At 42.2% G+C, this 22,337-nt stretch overlaps 1 protein-coding gene across 4 annotated transcripts in view; it reads left to right on the top strand.

Annotated features, from left to right (window-relative positions):
* LPP (LIM domain containing preferred translocation partner in lipoma) overlaps nt 1-22,337 on the top strand; it is a 582,414-nt gene that overhangs the window by 320,416 nt on the left and 239,661 nt on the right. For all 4 annotated transcript variants that reach the window (XM_073626412.1, XM_073626410.1, XM_073626413.1 and 1 more), the window contains one exon: nt 3,472-4,113. In XM_073626412.1, the coding sequence (XP_073482513.1) occupies nt 3,472-4,113 (642 nt within the window). The remainder of the gene's footprint in view (nt 1-3,471; nt 4,114-22,337) is intronic.

Below are 22,337 nucleotides of genomic sequence, written 5' to 3'. Positions count from 1 at the left end.
ACTGTTGCCATCTGGGCGCACTAATCCACTTGATGGATGGTTACCTACCCTTCTTCACCTAAATTTGTGTCTTTTTGCCCTCCTTTCAGGCATACTGACCAGCCAGGCCAAGGCACACCTCAGGCCTTGGTGCTTAGGAGTATCACTTTCTCACTTTCTCACTTTCAGACACTGACTACAAGTGTAAAGGCTAGCTGGAGGCTAGCCTGTATTTGTGGGAGGAGTCTGAGGGCTATTTAAGCCTCCTCCTCTGTCAGGCCAGGGCTCGTCGGCGTTTCTGGGTTCCCACCCACCCGTTTTCCCCCAATCTTCATACATACTCATACTTTTTCTTATTCTTACATTCAGGGTATGCCCTCTTTTCAGCTATACTGGCCAGCCAGGCCAAGGCACACCTCAGGCCTTGGTGCTTAGGAGTATCACTTTCTCACTCGAAGACTCTGACTACAAACCTTATTGAGCATTTGTGGGGCATCCTCAAACGGAAGGTGGAGGAGTGCAAAGTCTCGAACATCCACCAGCTCCATGATGTCATCATGGAGGAATGGAAAAGGACTGCAGTGACAACCTGTGAAGTGCTGGTCAACTCCATGCCCAAGAGGGTTAAGGCAGTGCTGGAGAATAATGGTGGCGACACTTTAGGCCCAATTTGAAGTTTTTCATTTAGGGGTGTACTCACTTTTGTTGCCAGCGGTTTAGACATTAATGGCTGTGTGTTGAGTTATGTTGAGGTGACAGCAAATTTACACCGTTATACAAGCTGTACATCTCACTACTTTGTAGCAAAGTGTAATTTCTTCAGTGTTGTCACATAAAAAGATATAATAAAATATTTACAAAAATGTGAGGGGTGTACTCACTTTTGTGAGAAACTGTGTACTAAGCATGAGCAAAAATTTGTTATTTGGTAACAAATTCAACGTTCGTAAATCGGTATCTCATTGGGGAAATTTCCCTTCACTTCCTGTCCTGTCAAGATTTCATTGCCTGAGTTAAGATTTCTCCACAATGCTTATAGATTCAGATAAATAGAGGCTTTTACTGCCTGTTCAGAATATGTAAAAACTAGTGTGCATAATATAGGCACCATTTCAACTGAACTCCAGTCGGGTTAAATGTTCTTAGTCTAGGGAAGATTTAAATTTGTATTAATACTTCTCTTATTCCTCGCTCCAGCAGTCTTCCCCACCCACCCCTATAGGCTGCTTCTCCCAAAGTCATCATATACAATGCAGGCCCTAAAGCTCCATCCAAGATTAAACAAGTTGTTAAATCTGTGATATGTTACCTTGATGGTGCTGCACCACAGGTTTACCCAGAAAATGTAAAGCCAAACTAACTAGCCCACATTATTTTTCGGTTTGTATTTTCACATAACTTTCACTTAAGCATAAAAAGATGAAAACATATGTATGCACATAGCCGTAGTCCTAGCATCTGTCTCTACAGCCAATGCATTTCTATATAATTTATTAAGGCTAATGGGTCCCATCTCTACATCCAAAAAATTGTTCTCCCACAATATTTTATGTATGCCTGTTGAATTGTTTTGTCATGTTGGTGCTTGCTTTTCTTTGTTTAGAAAGCAAATAATTGATTTGTATAATATATTTATTTACAGTACTTGTAAGACTTACTAGGTTTTGCTTTATATTTTCTGTCTAGATAGCCTGGATACCTAATGATCTGTAGCATAGCAGCTTTCCAATCAATAGTTATCAACCCACATACAAATGAATGCAGTCAGCAAATAGACATGTTTTTTTTTTTTTTTTTTTTGTTTTTGTATTTCTAGAGAAATATTTTCCAGCAGCAAAGAACATGACTTAGTACATAGTGTCCCTGGAACCCTAGACCACGTTAAGTGTAAGATGTTTTTACACTGTTGCTATGGTGATGGATGTTCCTAAATTTGGTGTTTCATGACCTTTCATTGTCTTTTACAACCAACAGCTTTCATGTGTTATGCTCATAAAAGCACTTAAGAGTGCCATTTTTATTTCACATTCCTTTTCTGATGTTCAGTTTGCTTTATTTTGATTGAGAGTTTTGAGGACTGTTCGGCTTTCATTTGCATCGTAGCATGTGATTGCCTGTATAATTGGTTTGTTATTGGGAACATAAGTGAAAAGTATGCTCAATTTATGTACTGTAAGTTTACTGGAAACCACAACCACAGATTAGCCCCTTTAATTACTTCCTTGCACAGCCTAAAAATTACTACAACATTTTTGGTGGTTGCCATAGGAATAAAACATCTTATGAGTTTTCAAGAACAGTGTTGTCAAAAAAATGGTGTTGAATGTAACGATCTGTATTTGTTGTTTTTGTCCTTCTTATATCATTTAAATAGAAGGTCAGTGTCCCAGTGGTCTTTGACAACATGCTGTTTTACATTACATACAGATACTTCCCTGTGTTTCTGTGATGTTATAAATGTTTGATTTATGAAACCTGGAGTCTACAACAACCAGTCAGATTCCCTGTTTTATTTTAAATCTGTTGCCCCAATTGGTTGCTATCAGAAACTGCCTCAGTTTGAGTCTTCTGTCTAAGACCTGGTTCCCACCTATGCATGTTGCAGTTTCCATACTCCTGTGTATTTTGCATTTTTCAATACACATTTTTGATCCATTAAAGTCTGTGGCACCAAAAACCAGAAAAAAAGCCTCTGGCCCTTTCCATAAAATGCACAGAAGTGAACATGACCTATAGGAAACCATGTTAATTAATTGTAGTGTGTAAGAAAAGTGTCTGCAAAACTGAAAATGCACTAAAAAAAATGCATAGGTGTGAACCAGGCCTTAAAGTTGACTTGCATAATCACTGCCATCAGTTTGGCTTTATAAAATTTAAATGGCTGTGTAACTCCTGTGTTTCGCAAGCTGAAGGAAATTAGGTTATTCGTGTTCACTATGGCAAAGCTCATTATAATCTGGCTAGATGGCAGCATTAGGCAACATTTACTAGTTCACTGTAGCTGGCCCATGACGGTAGGTCTGAAAAGTTTTCTATTGGCGCTAGTTGAATAATATAAAAGAAAGAAAAATATCAATGCAGTTATTACCATTTATATATCAATATTTTTGCTTATAGTAAACAATGATAGTTAAGACTGACACTTTTCAAACACAATTGTTCCTGTTCTTCTACCATACAGTTGCTCCTAGCTCAGTTGGCATAGTAAAGACAGAGTATGCATGGTAAGGCTAAGTGTACTACCATATGCCAGTGCAAAAATGTACCTCCAGACTGTTCTCTCTAGTCCAAATTTTTGCTGAATATAAGCTAATCTTTCATTACTTTGCTCCACTTGTCACTGGTGCAATAAATATTATACTTTTGTCCAGTGATTGGCTTCCTTTACTACTACCATGTCCTAAGAATGTTTTGTTCTTTTAATGTTAAAAATATTTTATATACGATCTCCAGTAAAATAACACTTATTTATTTATTTTTTTATAATTCTAGGTTTCTGGGTCCACTACTGGCACATTGACTCATCCATCCTCAGGAACTCCTGTAACAGGCCATAAGAGGATGATTATTCCAAACCAGCCTCCACTAACTGCAACAAAGAAGTCCGCAGCCAAACCACAACCTCAGTCTACATCCCAGCCAGCCCCTGCTGGGTCACCTGGAACCCAGAGGGCTCAGCCTGTTCCTGCCCCTTATGCCACTGCTTCCACTCCTAACCGACCAACATACAATGTTAAGTCTGCTCAACCCAGCCCCCAGTATGTTCCACCTGGTCCCCAACCACCCTATAATGTTGCCCCAAACCAGTATTATGTTCCACAAAAATCTGCACTTCCACGTGAACCTGAATATGTTCCACCCCAGCCTGTACGCTATGCAGACCCTGGCTATAGTTATTCCCAGGGCAACCAGGTGAAGTATCAAGATCCCTACTATCCACCAACACAGGCCTATGGAGGAAGAAACAATTCAGAGGTCCCCTATGCCCACCAAGGAGGTTGGAAACCAGAACCAGCTTATGCTTCAACACCTGCTGTAGGCCAGCAACCTCCTGGAGCATATTCCTCTGCTAACAGTAAGAAGACTTATATTACTGATCAACCCTATATTCCACCACCGTCGTCGCAACCAAAGGTAAGAAATGAAAAAGTCTTAAATTTTCTTAAATCCATAAAGCAGATTATCATTAACAAATACAAATTTTATTTTTTTTCTATTGAACTATAAAAGGAAGACGGCTAACATCAAGCTACTTTTCACCATTGTTGTCACAGCATTTGATGTCAAAATTTTAAAGTAGAAGCAAAAGCAACAAAATAATCCAGCTTTTAAATATTTTCTCCATATTGCTCTGAATTTCCCAGCATCCATTTTCTAATAAATTGCAATGTAAATAACTTTTTTTTAAAGTTTTTTTCCTATGCGGTCACATGACCACAAAACTCCAGATCTTTCCGCTTTAACTCTAATTCTGGCTGATGCAGCTGGTGGTTGTGCACACTCTCCCAGCCAACAAAGCCTTAGAGCTATGGAAGCAACTAAGATGCCATCACTGCTCTATGGCATTAGCAAGGTTTCTGCAATGTTGCTGGCCCTTCCACAGAAACAAAGACTAGCTGGAGCTTTGCAGTCAGGTGAGTGCATACATTGCAATATATTAGAACATGTATTGTGCTGCTTGTTTTCATCTTGTCGTTTATTGTCACTACAATAAAATTGTGTAATTATAATGGAAAATAAAAGCGGTTGTAACCCTAAAAAAAAAAAAAAAAAAAATGACTGTTCTTTTAAAGCATAAATAACAGCACAGTGCTCGTGCTGTGTAATTTGGCCCTTTGTATAATCTAAAATACTTGGTTGATCCTGCCTGGTGCTTCCCTCCCCCCAGTAAGCTGACCATATTTATCATGGCTGCTTATCCATGATACCGTGGTCAGTTCACGTGTCTCCGACATCCCGCTGTCTCTCTTTGCTCCCTCTCTCCACCTCCCTCCCTGCCTGTCAGCTAGTGACAGTGTCGATCTGCTTCCCAACCCTCCCATCCGGCTGCTAAAATAACTGTGTTTTATTCCTACAATTCACTGTGTTACATTAGGTTATGTTCCCCAGTGTATGTTTTTTAAAAAATATGCTGCTTTATACCTTATTTTGAAAGTGCCTCTCACGTGACTGCTCGCCACTCTCCTCCCCTCCTGCTGGCTGATGTCAGTGGCAGATTCTCATCTCCTCCTGCTGCAGTTATCAGATTAGGAGAGGGCTGAGAATTGGTGTGCATTCACGTGAGTGCCGAGCTGCTATATGAAATAAGATCTTAAGCAGCCCATTTTTTTTAAAAAGCACATACACTGGGGCACATAATTTAATGTAACACTGGATTATAGGAATAAGACACAGTGGCTTTACAAACCACTCTAACTCTTATTTATTTATATATATATATATATATATATAAATATTATATTGGTTCATGAGACTCTTTGGCTGCGTCCAGGTTGCTCAAATTATATATGTTACCAACAAAGGAGATTGGTAGACTCTATAGAGAGGACATGCATTAGAAATTTTGTAAGTGGCAACTGGTTGCTTTTTATATGTGTATGCATGAACTTGTTGCTCTTAAGACAACTAATCTTAGTGCTGCAGAGAGAAGGAAGAGTTGGTGAACAGGGTGAGCAAATGTTGATAGTACCACTTACCTAAGGGAAAAGCAGTAATGGTATTCTCACCAGGAGCTGTTGGCTTGACATGTGTCTGCTTGAATGGATCAAGTAACTGTCATCTTGTATTTATTTTCTCTGTGGCTATGCAGACAGGGAGCAAATATAGAGAACATGTTCTTTATGCACATTCTACTGCATTTGGCTTCTGTCCTTCTATTTCCACAGCACACACCTGTAATACACCAAGAACATGCTTGGAAAGATAAATATACATTTTGTGTTTCAAACGACAAGTAACATTTTCTTTTTATGCCACCACTTCAGCCCCGGAAGGATTTACTCCCTTCCTGACGGACCATTTTCTGAGATACGGCACTGCGTTACTTTAACTGAAAAATGTATGTCCTTTTTTTCCCCACAAATAGAGCTTTATTTTGGTGGTATTTGATCACCTCTGCAGTTTTTATTTTTTGCATTATAAACAAAAAAAGAGCGACAATTTTGAAAAAAACACAATATTTTTTTTAATTTTTGCTATAATAAATATCTCCAATTTTTTTTTTAAAAAGTCACATTTTTTCCTCAGTTTAGGCCGATATGTATTCTTCGACATATTTTTGGTAAAAAAAAATTGCAATAAGGGAATATTGATTGGTTTGCGCAAAAGTTATAGCGCCTACAAAATAGGTTATTCCTTTATGGCATTTTTATTTATTTTTTTATCTTTTTACTAGTAATGGCAGTGATCTGCGATTTTTTTTTTTTTTTTTTATTATTATTTATTTATTAGGACTGAGACATTGCGGCGGACAAATCGAACACTTTTGACACTTTTTTGAAACCATTGACCTTTATACAGCGATCGGTGCTATAACTAGCCACTGATTAGTGTATAAATGTCACTGGCAAGGAAGGGGTTAACACTGGGGGGCGATCAAGTGGTTAAATGTGTTCCCTCAGTTTGTGTTCTAACTGTGAGGGGTTGGGACTGACTGGAGGAGGAGACTGATCGATGTTCCTATATACTGGGAACACACGATCGGTCTCCTCTCCCCTGACAGAACATGGATTTGTGTGTTTGCACACACAGATCCCCGTTACTTCTCTGTCAGAAGCGATCACAGGTGCCCGGCAGACATCACGTCCACCGGCACGCGCATCGGCTCCTCAGTAAAGCGGCACGCGCCCCCTATATCCCTTAAAGCGGCCGCCGTACAGCTACTCCGATTTGCTCAGGGGAGCCATTCTGTTACCGTCAAATGGCAAGCGGTCGGCAAGTGGTTACAAAATTTTTGGTGAAAGAGATCCCAATGTAAATGACAAAGGTTGTCATGGTTGGAATTTTTAAAACTGTTTTAAGCTTGGTGTTCATGAGTTGAAAACAAGAAACATTTAGGCTAGGTTCGCACTGCTGCGATCTGACTTTCAGTGCGATTTATATAGTGCTACTTGGATGTGGTGTGCATATTCTATGGGGCCAAAATCGCAATGGAATTGCATTTCCAAAATCAATCCGTGCTGAGTCGCATTGATGTGAATGGACACCATTGAAAAACAATGTGATTTTCATTGGCATGTGATTCTGTGCAACTCAACTAGGCCTTAAAATGCCAGAAAGCAATTTTTGTTACTTTATTTTATATTCTTTTGACTATTATTTTTTATCTATGTCCTTCACAGTCACGTAATTAGTGTCTTCATTGGGGTTTAAAGAAAGAAATTGGGCACCTATTTTGTTTTCTTTTTTGTGCCTTTTCTATATCAAAATAGTCTTTGTATTGATTGTATTGATTAGTGCTAGTGTGAATTAATTCCCTTCATAGCTTGCTACAAGTGATTGCTGTTCTGTGTGAGCTTAGTTTAGTAACTACAATGAAAATTGTTCTTACATGATCAAACACCTGATTTAAAGAATTTTGAAGCTTTATATCTGCTAATGCCTCTACATTTTCAGAGTATCTTCTGTGATATATAGATGCAGACAGACCCAAAATGCACCATACATATATTTATTGTGCATCATAAAGCTGTTTACCATTATTTAGTTGCTTGTATCAAATTCCAAGAAGAAAAAGGTAATATACAGTGCATCTGGAAAGTATTCACAGCGCTTCACTTTTTCCACATTTTGTTATGTTACAGCCTTATTCTAAAATAGATTAAATTAATTATTTTCCTCAAAATTCTACAAACAATACCCCATAATGACATGTGAAAGAAGTTTGTTTGGAATCTTTGCAAATTTAAAAAAAATAAAAAACAAAAACATCACTTGTACAGAAGTATTCACAGCCTTTTGCAATGACACTCTAAATTGAGCTCAGCTGCATCCTGTTTCCACTGATCATTCTTGAGATGTTTCTACAACTTGGTTGGAGTCCACCTGTGGTATATTCAGTTGATTGGGCATGATTTGGAAAGGCACACAGATGTCTATATAAGGTCCTGCAGTTAACAGTGCATGTCAGAGTACAAACCAAGCCGTGAAGTCCAAGGAATTGTCTGTAGACCTCCTAAACATAATTGTATCAAGGCACATATCTGGGGAAGGGTACAGAATTTTTTTGCAGCATTGAAGGTCCCAGTGAGCACAGAGGCCTCCATTATCCTTAAATGGAAGAAGTTGGGACTCTTCCTAGATAAGGGGCTTAAGGAGGTGACAAAGAACCTGATGGTAACTCTGACAGAGCTCCAGCATTTCTCTGTGGAGAGAGGAGAACCTTCCAGAAGAACAACCATCTCTGCAGCACTCCACCAATCAGGCCTGTATGGTAGCGTAGCTAGAAGGAAGCCACTCCTCAGTAAAAGGCACATGACAGCCTACCTGGAGTTTGCCAAACGGCAACTGAAGGACTCTCAGACCACGAGGAACAAAATTCTCTGGTCTGATGAAACAGTTTGAACTCTTTGACCTAAATGGCAAGCATCCTGTCTGAAGGAAAGCATGCCCCGCTCATCACCTGGCCAATACCATCTGTACAATGAAGCAAGGTGATGGCAGCATAATGCTGTGGATATGTTTTTCAGAGGCAGGAACTGAGAGGAATGTACAGAGATATCCTTGATGAAAACCTGCTCCAGAGCGCTCTGGTCCTTAGCCTGGAATGAAGGTTCATCTTCCAACAGGACAATGACCCTAAGCACACAGCCAAGATAACAAAGGAGTGACTACTGGATAACTCTGTCAATGTCCTTAAGTGGCCCAGACAGAGCCCAGACTTGAACCTGATTGAACATCTCTGGAGAGATCTGAAAATGGCTAGGCACCGATGCTCCCCATCCAACCTGATGGAGCTTGAGAGATCCTGCAAAAAAGATTGTGAGACACTGCCTAAAAATAGGTGTGCCAAGCTTGTAGCAAGCATCATACTCAAAAAGACTTAAAGCTGTAATTGGTACCAAAGGTGCTTCAACAAAGTATTGAGCAAAGGTTGTGAATACTTTTGTACATGTGATTTATTTATTTATTATAAATTTGCCAAGATTTCAAACAAACTTCTTTCATGTTGTCACTATGGGGTATTGTTTGTAGAATTTTGAGAAAAAAGAATTTATTCCATTTTGAAATAAAGGTGTAACATAACAAAATGTGGACAAAGTGAAGCGTTGTGAATACTTTCCGGATGCACATTTTATTTTTTCAGGCCTTTTTCCCTTATTTTAACCTTGTGTTGCTGCCAGTAACAAACTTCCTGTTCTAGAGTAACAGGGCTGTCTATGACCCTTTTTAGCATCTGCATGCCTCACGTTGGGCCTAGTTGGTTTCCACTAGCTGGTACGACATGTCTTTTAACCACTTCCTGCCCGGCCTATAGCAGAATGACGGACAGGAAGTGGTTCAGTTATCTTGACTGGGCGTCATATGACGTCCAGCAGGATAACATGCTGGCGCGCACCCACGGGGGCACACAGCGATTGCACCCACAGGGGCACGGAGGCTTCACTTCAATCACAGCTGATCATCGCGTGAACCAGGATGCATTGCTTGGTTCACGCTGACAGGGAGAGCCTAAGCACACAGCTTAGGGAGGTAACTCTCCCTTTCAGACTGGGGGAGGGGGGTCTGTGCTGATAATCAGCACTTTGGTTATCAGCACAGCCCCATCAGATGTGCTACCACAGCTGCCAGTCAGTGCCCCATAAAAAAATGATGACAGTGCCCATATCAGTGCCAATTAGTGCCCATCACAGTGCCAATCAGTGCCCAGCAGTAAAACCTGTCAGTACCTTATCAGTGCTGCCCATCTGTGCCGCCTGTCAGTGCCCATCACAGCCGCCTATCAGTGCCATCTATCAGTGCCCATCAATTCTACATATCAGTGTCACCTTATCAGTGCCCGTCAGTGAAGGAGAAAACTAAATTTTATAATCGAAACAAAGAAATCTTTTTTTTTTTTTTTTCAAAAATGTTGGTCTTTTTTAGTTTAGCAAAAGATAAAAACCACATAGGTGATCAAACACCACCAAAAGAAAGCTCTGTTTGTGGGAACAAAATGATAAAAATTTTGTTTGAGTACAGTGTAGCATGACAGCGCAATTGTCATTCAACGTGCGACCGCGCTGAGCTACTACAGTAGTAGCTCATAGACAATCACAGCCTGCTTCCCACTCAGGTATCAAGACTTCCAGAAGTCTTCTATCTCACCTGCTAAGCCCTCTACATGAAGATACACCCCTATTTTTGCAAGTAGGGGGCTGTTCATCCTGCTGGGTCCCATGGTGCTTTAGTTTGGATGCTCAGGCATTCTCAGAGTCCTCTGGTCTATTGAATCTAGTACATTCCCCAGCTGTCATTTCTGATAAAACTTCTTACACTTTGTGCATTTTCCCAGGTTTTTTTGGGTCCCCCACACTTTGGGATCTTGGATTCATGCTCTGGTAGCATCCTACCCAAGGGACTGCTGTCCCATTTGATCTGGGTATCCTCTTCACAGGGGAGCACTTTTTCATCATAGATCGTTAAACCGCTTGTGGAGTTTGACTCTCTTCAACCCTGAAGGTCCCCTCTCCTGAAGGATCTTGTGGCCTGCAAGATCAGAAGGGATCAGTTCTTTCTGGTTCTTTGCTTTGTAAGGTCCTGATTCTTTTAGTGTCCTTTAGTTCTGGACCCTACCCACAGCACTTGACCCTTACATTCACTCTAGTTCCTTTTTCCTGGCAACCATATTGTAGAACTCTCAGGAGACCTTACTGAAGAGGTGTCAGTGTGGTGATAGTCTTTTTGTTCAGTTTTCCAGTCTCCGGAGAATAATTCTGGGGTTCTAAACTTGTCCAATTTTATAGATCACTCTTAAGTCACCACCAGACTTTGGAGTCACAGCACAGCTCTTGAGTCACCAGACTTCTGTCCACCTCACAGGACTGTTGTCTCTACCGACTTCTGTTACTGAACCAAAAAATGCTCTTCTGGTCACTTGGCACCAATGTAGTGGGATGATTATTATTATAATTCTAATTATTCCCACAGCAATGTAGTTTATTAAGAGAGATGCATTTATGTAGAACATCCTACACAGGTACAGGCACTTGGTACTTGGAATATTCATGTAACACTCAGACACCTTCAGAGAACCCAGTTTCTCCTGTCATAACTTGACCAAAAAGACTTTCCCTAATATACACATCTACTCAATTCAGTAACCTGGTCAGGCAATCTGACCAATTTTAATAGCCCCTTTGATCTGCTTTTGACCATCTGGGTGACAGATAATGCCTCTTGGCCATGGCTAGCTGCAGTCATAAATACCTAATCAACATTATCCATAAACTTCCTAACTTGCATTTTATTACTATTCATTAGATGAACAGGTTATTATTGGAAGATTGCTATTCACCATACACCTTTTGATGTTTAGTTATCCTTCATTGTCTTTACAATTCCTTCCAAGTCTCACCAGAATATACCTGGTCTGGTCAGACTCTGCCTTAGGCCTCTTTCACACAGACGATCCGTTCAGGTCCGCCTGTCAGTTTTTTAGGCGGACCTGAACGGACGCTCCATAGACCTCTATGGACGGTCGGATGTCAGAGGTGACATCTGACCCGCTCCGATCCGAAAAAGTGTGACGGACTCTACGGTCCCTCGTCATCCGATCCCCCATGGGGGAGAGCGGTGCTCTGACAGACCTGTCATCTGCCTGCTCAGCGGGGATCAACAGAGCGATCCCCCGCTGAGCAGAGCGGGCTCCGTACACGGACACGTCCATGTGAAGGAGCCCTTAGTCAACATCAATGGACTCGCTACCGGCCAAGAATGTGTATATGTGAACAACTCTCTGGCCATTAAAAAAATTATTTATATATATATCTATAGATATCTATCTATATATATATATATATATATATATATATCTATATCTATCTATCTATCTATCTATCTATCTATCTATCTATCTATCTATATATATATATATATATATATATATATACATATATATATATATGTGTGTGTGTGTATATATATCTATATCTCTATCTATATATCTATATCTATATATATAGAGAGATATATATAGATATATATATCTATATCTATATATATATCTCTATATATATATATATATATATATATATATATAGTTGTGCTCATAAGTTTACATACCCTGGCAGAATTTGATTTCTTGGCCATTTTTCAGAGACTATGTATAACACAAAAACATTTTTCACTCATGGTTAGTGTTTGGCTGAAACCATTTATCAATCACCTGTGTTTACTCTTTTTAAATCATATTGGCAACAGAAACTACCCAGATGACCCTGATCAAATGTTTACATACCCTGGTGATTTTGGCCCGGTAACATGCACACAAGTTGACACAAAGGAGTTTGAATGGCTATTAAAGGTAACCATCTTCACCTGTGATCTGTTTGCTTATAATTAGTAGGTGTGTATAAAAGGGCATTGAGTTTCTGGACTCCTGACCGACCCTTGCATCTTTCATCCAGTGCTGCACTGAAGTTTCTGGATTTGTGTCATGGGGAAAGCAAAATAATTGTCAAAGGATCTGCGGGAAAAGGTAGTTGAACTGTATAAAAATATATCCAAGGAATTGAGAATGCCAATCAAACTCTAATCAAGAAGTGGAAAATGAGGGGTTCTGTTGAAACCAAACCATGGTCAGGTAGACCAACTAAAATTTCAGCCACAACTGCCAGGAAAATTGTTCGGGATGCAAAGAAAAACCCACAAATAACTTCAGGTGAAATACAGGACTCACTGAAAACATGTGGTGTGGCTGTTTCAAGATGCACAATAAGGAGGCACTTGAAGAAAGATGGGCTGCATGGTCGAGTCGCCAGAAGAAAGCCATTACTACGCAAATGCCACAAAGTAATCCTGAGTGATGAGACCAAAATTTAGCTTTTTGGCCACAGCCGTAAATGCTACATTTGGAGAGGAGTCAACAAGGCCTATGAAGAAAGGTGCACCATTCCTACTGTGAAACAAGGAGGTGGTTTGCTGATGTTTTGGGAATGTGTGAGCTACAAAGGCACAGGAAATTTGGTCAAAATTGGTGGCAAGATGAATGCAGTATATTATCAAAAAATACTGGAGGAACATTTGCATTCATCAGCCAGGAAGCTGCGCATGGGACATTCCAACATGACAATGATCCAAAACACAAGGCCAAGTTGACCTGTCATTGGCTACAGCAGAATAAAGTAAAGGTTCTGGAGTGGCCATCTCATTCTCCTGACCTCAATATCATTGAGCCACCCTGGGGAGATCTCAAACATGCAGTTCATACAAGACAGCCCAGGAATTTACAGGAACTGGAGACTTTTTGCGAAGAGGAATGCCGTTGTGTGCATTCCAAGAGGAATGCACACAACGTCATCTGTAAAACATGGTGAGGCAGTGTGATGGCATGGGCATGCATGGCTTTTAGCGGCACTGGGTCATTGGTGTTTATGATGTGACAGTGTTTAGGGATATACTGTCAGCCCAGATTCAGAAAATGCAGCACAGTTGATTGGACGGTGCTTCACATTACAGATGGACAATGCCAATGCTTTACCATCTGAGAAGATAAAGAGCCTCATCCAGAGATACCGCAAAATACTTCAAGCTGTCATTTATGTTAAAGTGGGCAATACACAGTATTAAGAACTGGGGTATGTAAACTTTTGATCAGGGTCATTTGGCTAGTTTCTGTTGTGATATTTAAAAAGAGTAAACCCAGTTGATTGATAATAAATGGCTTCAGCCAAACACTAACCATGAGTGAAAGAAAAGTTTTTGTGTTATTCATATTCTCTGAAAAATTACCAAGAAATCATAAATTCTGCCAGGGTATGTAAACTTTTGAGCACAACTGCATGTATGTGTGTGTATATATAACACACACACACACACACACACACACACACACACACACACACACACACACACACACACACACACACACACACACACACACAGTTCGGTCCATATATATTTTGACAAAGGCACAATTTTATTTTTTTCATTTATTTACCAAAATATCTTCAAGCTATAGTAATATAATTGATATGGGCTGAAAGTGCACACTCTCGGGTTTAATTTGAGAGTATGTACATCCAAATCGGAGGAAGGGTTTAGGAAGCACAGCTCATAAGAATAGCCATCCCCCTTCTTCAAGTGACCAAAGTAATTGGACAATTAAACCAAAAGCTGTTTCATGGCCACGTGTAGGCTACTCCTTTATAATTTCTTGATCAGTTAAGCAGGTAAAAGGTCTGGAGTTGATTCAAAGTGTGGTATTTGCATTTGGAATCTGTTGCTGTGAACCTACATCATGTGTTCAAAGGAGCTGTCCATGCAAGTGAAACAGGCCATTGTAAGGCTCCAAAAAGGAAACAAATCCATCAGAGAGAGAGCAGCAACATTAGGAGTGGCCAAATCAACAGTTTGGTACATTCTGAGGAAAGGAGAACGCACTGGTGAGCTCAGCAACATAAAAAGGCCTGGACGTCCACAGCAGTGGTGGATGATCGCAGGATATTCTCTATGATAAAGAAAAACCCATTCACAACATCCAGACAAGTGAAGGACACACTCGAGGAGGTAGGCATGTCATTGTCAAAGTCTACAATCAAGAGAAGACTTCATCAGATCAAATACAAAAGGTTCACCATGGTGCAAACCATTCATAAGCCTTAAGAATAGAAAAGCCAGATTAGACTTTGCCAAAGAACATCTAAAAAAGCCAGACCAGTTCTGGAAAAGCATTCTTTGGATAGATGAAACCAAGATTAATCTGTACCAGAATGACGGGAAGAAAAAAGTGTGGAGAGGGCTTGGAACAGCTCATGATCGAAAGCACACAACGTCATCTGTAAAACATGGTGGAGGCAGTGTGATGGCATGGGCATGCATGGCTTCTAGCGGCACTGGCTCATTGGTGTTTGTGATGTGACAGTGTTTAGGGATATACTGTCAACCCAGATTCAGACAAATGCAGCACAGTTGATTGAATGGTGCTTCACATTACAGATGGACAATGATCCAAAACACACTGCAAAAGCATCTTAGGAGCTTTTGAAGGAAAAAAGTGGAATATTCTGCAATGGCCAAGTCAATCACCTGATCTCAACCCAATTGAGCATGCATTTCACTTTCTGAAGGCAAAACTAAAGGCAGAAAGACCCACAAACAAAGAACAACTGAGGACAGCTGAAGTTAGAGCCTGGCAAAGCATCAGAAAGGAGGAAACCCAGTCTTTGGTAATGTCTATGGGTCCCAGACTTTAGGCAGTCATTGCCAGTAAAGGATTCTTAACAAAATATTAAAAATGAACATTTTATTTTCGATTTTATTAATTTGTCCAATTACATTTGAGCCCCTGAAAATGGGGGGGGGTTGGACTGTGTATAAAAATGATTGCAGTTCCTGAATTTTGTGCTTGATATTTATGTTCAGCCCCTTGAACTAAAGCTGAAAGTCTGCACTTCAAATTAATTTGGATTGTTTCATTTTAATTTTATTCTGGTGGTATACTGAGCCAAATAAAAATTGTGCCTGTGTCCAAATATATATGGAACTAACTGTGTGTGGTGTGTATATGTGTGTATATATGTGTGTGTGTGTGTGTGTGTATATATATATATATATATATATATATATATATATATATAATATATATATATACATATATACACACACAACACACACACAATGTCCTACAGTCAGTGTCCTAGCTGCTTGCACTTCATGCTGAGCTAGGGATCCTGTCTACAGTCATTGTGGACCTTTGTCTCATACTTTTTAGGTGCTTATGGGATGGTTGGAGAATTCCATTTAACGTGGTCCCTCTTCTCATGCTGTCCCTTTTTTGATTTCTCCAGTAGAGCTAAGGAATTGGGAATTTGGGAAGGCACCACGATAGTTCTTTAGACCCCGAAGTCCAGCTAGCTATCTGCCAGATTCTGGCCTGAGTGGAATTTACTTATCCCCTTCCTGGAAAGATCCTCCTAATGCCTGTATCCACTTATGGAACAGAGAGTATTCACAGTTGATGGGGAAATCCCCCTGTTGTTTAGGCTTTTAGTCTGACCTCGGCTGGAACTCATACATGGGTGAAATGTTAATGGTTCAATACATTCTTATTAAAATATTAAACAAAAACACAGGAAAAAAAGATGTGTATATAGAGACATTTATACAGTAGAAGCTATGAATATATATTATATGCTTATCATGTTATCAGTCCTCAGTCAAAGTATAGTATAAATGGCAATAAAGTTTTAAAAGTGAATATATATGGTAGAGTTCTACATACTGTAGCATAGATAAATGTATAAATGTTTGATCAATAAAAGTGGTGAAAAGGAAAGAAGAATATAAAAGATGGAAAGAGAATAGAATTGGAGGTTTGCCAGGAGAGGCAAATATACACGAGGAATGAGCATGTGGTCGTTTAATATATGTTTTTTATATGCATAACAAGGACCTATCAAAGCCTTTTGGAAGATAAGGTTCGATTCAAGGAGACCAGATTTTCTCAAATTTTGGGAATTTATCTTAAATGATGGCAGCAAGTTTTTCATTGGACATATACCACATCTTCTCTTTTTTTTTTTTTTTCAACTTTGGTGGAAGTCCGTATAGAGGACCACCAAATGGATTGAATTTTAATTTGCCTAGCGCGCGAGCGATGGAGATGGCCGCCTGATTCCTCCGCTCCACGCTGTCGGACCTTACAAGCCGGCCTTACAACGTACAGAGTGAACGTGGATGCAGCTTACACATCTACACAGACTCTGAATCACCTCTGGACACTGCCGGTAATGTACCGTTCGGTAAAAAATAATCCAAAGGACCGGCAGCCCCATAAGCCCTCCTCAGCCCCAGGCAAGGGAAAAAGCAAGATGGCGCCTGAGCTTCCAGAGCCAGATGACGCCACTCAGCTCTCTGCTGAGCATCCAGCGTCTCCCGCAGACAGTCTGCAGCAATTCCCCACGGACCTGGTGAGTCCTCTACTTATGGACTCTGACAACATGCTGGCCAAGTTCCACAGCATAGTGAGGGACGAGATCACCGCAGCCTCCCCCTAGCTCTCCTCAGGCCTGGTGCGGGGCCTTAAAGAGATAGGCCACCGCACTAATCAATTAGAGCAACGCATGGATCTAGCCACCACGATGCTGGAGGGACACGAGGAGGAGGTAGATAAAATGTCAGCTGAGCTTGAGGCCCTAAAAGATAAGTTGGAAGATGCAGAAAATAGGGCTCCCAGGGACAATCTACGTATAGGCGGTATCCCTGAAGTTATCATTGACCTACAGGGCACAGCCATCGCCTTCTTCCAGGAACTGACCCCCGAGATTCCAGTGGACGGGCTGGAGTTCGATCGTATTCACAGATCCCTCAGACGGCCCCCCGAGAGATGTCATCATTAAATTTCACCATTACCGTACCAAAGAGAAACTTTTACAGTCTGCAAGAGAACAGCAAGACCTCTCTTTCCAAGGTAACTCTCTCCAGCTGTTCGCCGACCTTTCACCGGTCACCATCGCCAGACGGCGGGGCCTCAAACCTTATCTCCCAATTCTACAAACCCAGGGGATTAAATACAGATGGGGGTTCCCCTTTAAGCTCTCCTTCTCCCACTTGAGCCATCAGTTCCACGCCACTTCCCCGTCTGATTTGAGACGCCATTTCCAGGAGCTGCAGCTGGGCCTACCCTCTACAACTGAAGCACCATCCTCCTCTTCTAGACCAGGACCCTCTAGGCCTCCTCATCAACACTCTCAACCCAGATCCCAGGCGCTGCAAGATCTACGGGCCCAACGTTTACACAAGTCCAACAACGGCTGAAGGTACTCCATTTACATCTTTGAGATACCTAATCTTTCTTGCTACCTGACCTTGTGCCACAACCTATGAACCTTGTTTATATGCTAGCTTAACACCCGGAACAATTTGGGTGCGTTTTGGAACAAGCCCCCTGTCTTACTTGCACCCTGCTCTGTCCTCTGCTCCAGATATGGAATTGAGCACCCTGCCATAGGCCGCCCCACCTGAGAGATGGCTGTGGAGGGTGTTGACTGCCTCCCTCATGACCGACGCAGACACAGACTTCAGATGGCTTTCCCCACCCTTTCCCACACAAATGCATCTACAATAACCTGAGTTTGACTACTAACTTTGTTTTTGATTTTTTTTGTTTTATTTTTGCACTAACCTCTTTAATTCTTTCTGGGATTGTCATAATGCGGGGGGGGGGGTAATGCATTCCCCGCAGGGGTAACCTTCATCAGTTTACCAACTTGGTTGTGGTCTCTGTTTACGCACCATAGTTCGCCGCCTCTGATGGCTTGGCGGAACTAGGGGTGCGGTAGGGTTAGGCCGGTCCCCCAGGCCACCTGGAGGCGATGGCCCTCTGGCCGTCGTCTTCGGGTGCCGGGGGGTCCCGGGTAGTTGAGCCTTCACGTGTTTTATATGTACTTAGTTACACTGTTTTAGCTGGTTCTTGATAAATGTGTTATCAGAAATTTCTTAGATTCTGTGCTAAAGATACTTCAGTTGACTGTATTATTATTTAATAGGCTGGTGGTTCAGCCGGAACACTGCTCCCCCCATGAGTTGGCACTTGGCTAAGACGGCTGTCTTGACCAATGTTCCACCCTACTGTGGGCCTTACAGTCCACAAAAAGATGCATTCAATTCATTCTTAAGGCTTACTCTACTCAGAGTTCTCCTCAATACACTTATGTTATATGTCTTGCTCTCTCTCTCCCTCCCTCTTCTTGTCTCTTCTCCTCTCCACCCTCTTCTCCCTCCCTCTCAGTCCACGGGGTGTGTGGCTGGAATACTACATAGGAGTACCCCTCCGATCCCATGACCCTCCACTGGTTGTCCCTGAACATTCAGGGTATGAACTCCCCCCAGAAACGGGTCAAGGTTTTTAAATATCTCAAACAACAAAATAATAGACATTGCATGTTTGCAGGAAACCCATTTCTCATCCTCCTCCTGTCCCAAATATTTTGCGGTGGATTACCACCATGTTTACCTGGCTAATGCCCCTACTAAACAGAGGGGTGTCCTGATCACCATATGCAAATCGGTCCCATTTATTTGCAGTAAACAAATAGCAGACCCAAGCAGTAGGTACCTGATTCTGCAAGGTACCATTCAAGATAATGTCATGACCATTATGACTTACTATGCCCCGAATAAGAATCCGGGGCCTTTTCTGACCCACATCTGCTCCCTGTTGAAGCCCCATCAAAGAGGTACCCTCCTTTTGACGGGTGAATCTAACGTGACATTGAACCCTTCTCTTGACAACTACCCATTGGATCATAAACTCCCCTGCCGCAAAAACATTTTCCCATTCCCTGCAAAATCATGACTTAATAGATATTTGGTGGGAGCTCCACCCTCTAGGTAGGGACTACACCCACTATTCCCACCCTCACCACTCTCACTCCAGGATCGATCATATGTTTGTCCTACGTAAACACCTCCCTTTAATGGATTCAATCTCTATCCTTGCTGCCCCATGGTCGGACCATGACCCTATCCTGACGGTTTGCCACTACATGCTTAGCAAACCGCCACACTCCCCCTGGGTGATAAATGACTCTCTTGTCTTTCAAAGCGATCCTTAAGGACATCCACAAAGCTTCCGTGGAATATTTTAGATTTAATGCAAGGTCAGTTTCATCCCCAGTCACACTATGGGAAGCATACAAGGCTGTCCTTCGGGGCCACGTTATTCGCCTAGTGTCCAAACGCAAAAGGGAGAGCACAGGCTTGCCATGATATGGAGTCGCAATTGGAGGCCTTGTCAATGGCCTTCAAGCAATCCCCCCCCCCCCCGCCAACCGCAAACTCCTAGATAAAGCCCGCACAGAGCTAGATTCATGTTTGACTGACGAAACAGAACGTACCCTTCGCTGGGCCTGACAAAAATGGTATGTTAAAGTCAATAAACCTAATGCAATGCTAGCCAATAGACTGCGCACCTTTATCCCAAAATTTGCTCCCATTGCTCTGCGCACCCGCCATAACACCCTTACTGGCAACCCCCAGAGAGTTCTGGAGGAATTCCGGCATCGCCTCACTAAACTTTATTCTGCCCCTGATTACTCTTCCACCCAAGGCCTTGACACCTTTTTGACAAATTTATCTTTATCTTTACCTTCCCTATCCGAAAACCCACACGTCCCTGATGGACCGAGACATACAAGTCTCGGAAGAACTCCAGTGCATTAAGTTGAAGGTGGGTAAAAGACCCGGCCCAGATGGCTTCACTGCACTTTACTACCAGAAATTAGCAGATGTCATTGCTCCCTATCTAACAAATATACAATTCAGTTAAGGAAGGTCACCCCTTCACACCCAACCTGCTGACTGCTAATATCGTCATGATCCCTAAACCAGACAGGGACCATTCATCTTGGGCTAACGTCAGGCCAATCTCCCTAATCAATCTAGACATGAAAATCTTAAAAAGATCCTGGCCAACCTCCTCAACTCCTTTCTTCCATGCCTGATAAAGAAGGACCAGGTGGGCTTTGTCCCAAGGAGACAGGCAGGTGACGCCATTGAACTTCTCCTTCAAATACAGCACATCATCCATAGCAGGTGCCTAGAAACAATGTTCTTGTCGTTGGACATCAACAAAGCCTTTGACACATTGTCATGGCACTACCTGACACAGGTGCTTAAGCATTATGGATTTGGCACCTCCTTTATGAGCTGGGTTTCAGCTATTTATGACTCCCCCAGGCCAAAGTGAAATACTACGGGTTTGAATCAACTACCTTCCCTATTAAAAGGGATACCCACCAAGGTTGCCCACTTTCCCCACTCCTATTTGTCCTTGCACTGGAACCCTTGGCGGAGGCCATCCGATCCCACCCAGATACTGTGGGGGTGGAAATAGCGGGTACTCCACACATTGACAATGACATTGTCATTGTTCGTGGATGACATCCTGTTGACCATCGCTAAACCCAGAATCACCCTCCCTAACCTGCTTTCTCTTCTGGGCACTTTTACCACCTTTTCGGGCCTATCGGTCAAGTCCGCTAAATCCAAAGCAATGTCAATCAATCTCTCGCCCTCTGAGCTGGAAACCCTGCAATCTGCATTCTCCTTCCAATGGTTAAACTCATTACCCTACCTTGGGATCCAGCTCACCCCAAGATACTCGGGCCTATATAAAGCCAACTTTCCCTTACTGTTTGGGAAGTTGGCAGCTATGCTCTCCTCCTGGTCCACCCTCCCGTTGTCCTGGTTTGGAAGGATTGCAACCGTCCGTATGACCTATCTCCCAAAGCTGCTCTACTATTTCCGGGTCTTACCGGTCCAGGTCCCTTCTCATATTCTCTGTATACACCAACGTAAAATCATGCAGTTTATCTGGGGTTCTACGAGACCCAGGATCAAAAGGCAGGTACTGTACCCCCACAGGATCAATGGTGGCCTCTCGGTTCCCAACTTACACACTTACTATACAGCAGCGGCTATCGCCCCATTATCCCACCTCCATGAGAAACATCAAATGCCGTTGTGGGCCACCATTGATCTGGTGGATTCACACCCGATACCATTAGCATCCCTCCCTTGGCTCCCTCGAGTCCACCGCCCAAGCACTATCAGTCCATGTTTGGCCCACTCACTTGGGTTGTGGGACACGGTCAAATACTCGGTGGGCCCAATCTCCCCCCATCTCCCCCTACACCACCTTCTTCAGTGTCCATTATTCCCACCTGGATGCGATTAATCCATTGCAGTTCACGTGGTGGACCAAGAACGGCTTTGTGGATGTCCACTCAATGTTTACCCCCACTAAGATTATCCCATTTGCAGCCCTATGTTCCTCTCATGACATCCCCCTTAGGGAGCACTACAGTTATATGCAACTCCGACATTTCCTCCAATTTCTTATAAAATCTCGATCACCCCCTTATACTTTGACCCCTTTCTAAAGCCTTTGTAGATCAGGACCCCAGTCCTCGGGTTTGCTCTCTTTAATATATGCAGCCATAATAGGCTCCAAAAAACCACCCTTGAGACCATACCATCTCCAGTGGGAGGCGGAATTGGGGAAGCGACTGGCCCCAGAGGACTGGCAGATCCTCTTCTCTTCTTGGAAAATGCTTATAAAGTGCTCTATAGATGGTATTACACCCCGGCTGGCTTAGCGAGTTTTACGCCATCATATTCTCCCTTATGTTTCCGTGGGTGTTCTCAGGAGGGCACAA

Source organism: Aquarana catesbeiana, linkage group LG04, assembly GCF_042186555.1.
Source record: "Aquarana catesbeiana isolate 2022-GZ linkage group LG04, ASM4218655v1, whole genome shotgun sequence".
NCBI classification, from domain to species: Eukaryota; Metazoa; Chordata; class Amphibia; order Anura; family Ranidae; genus Aquarana; species Aquarana catesbeiana.
The sequence above is the reverse complement of the archived record's forward strand: the minus strand, read 5'-3'. Positions and strand labels throughout refer to the sequence as shown.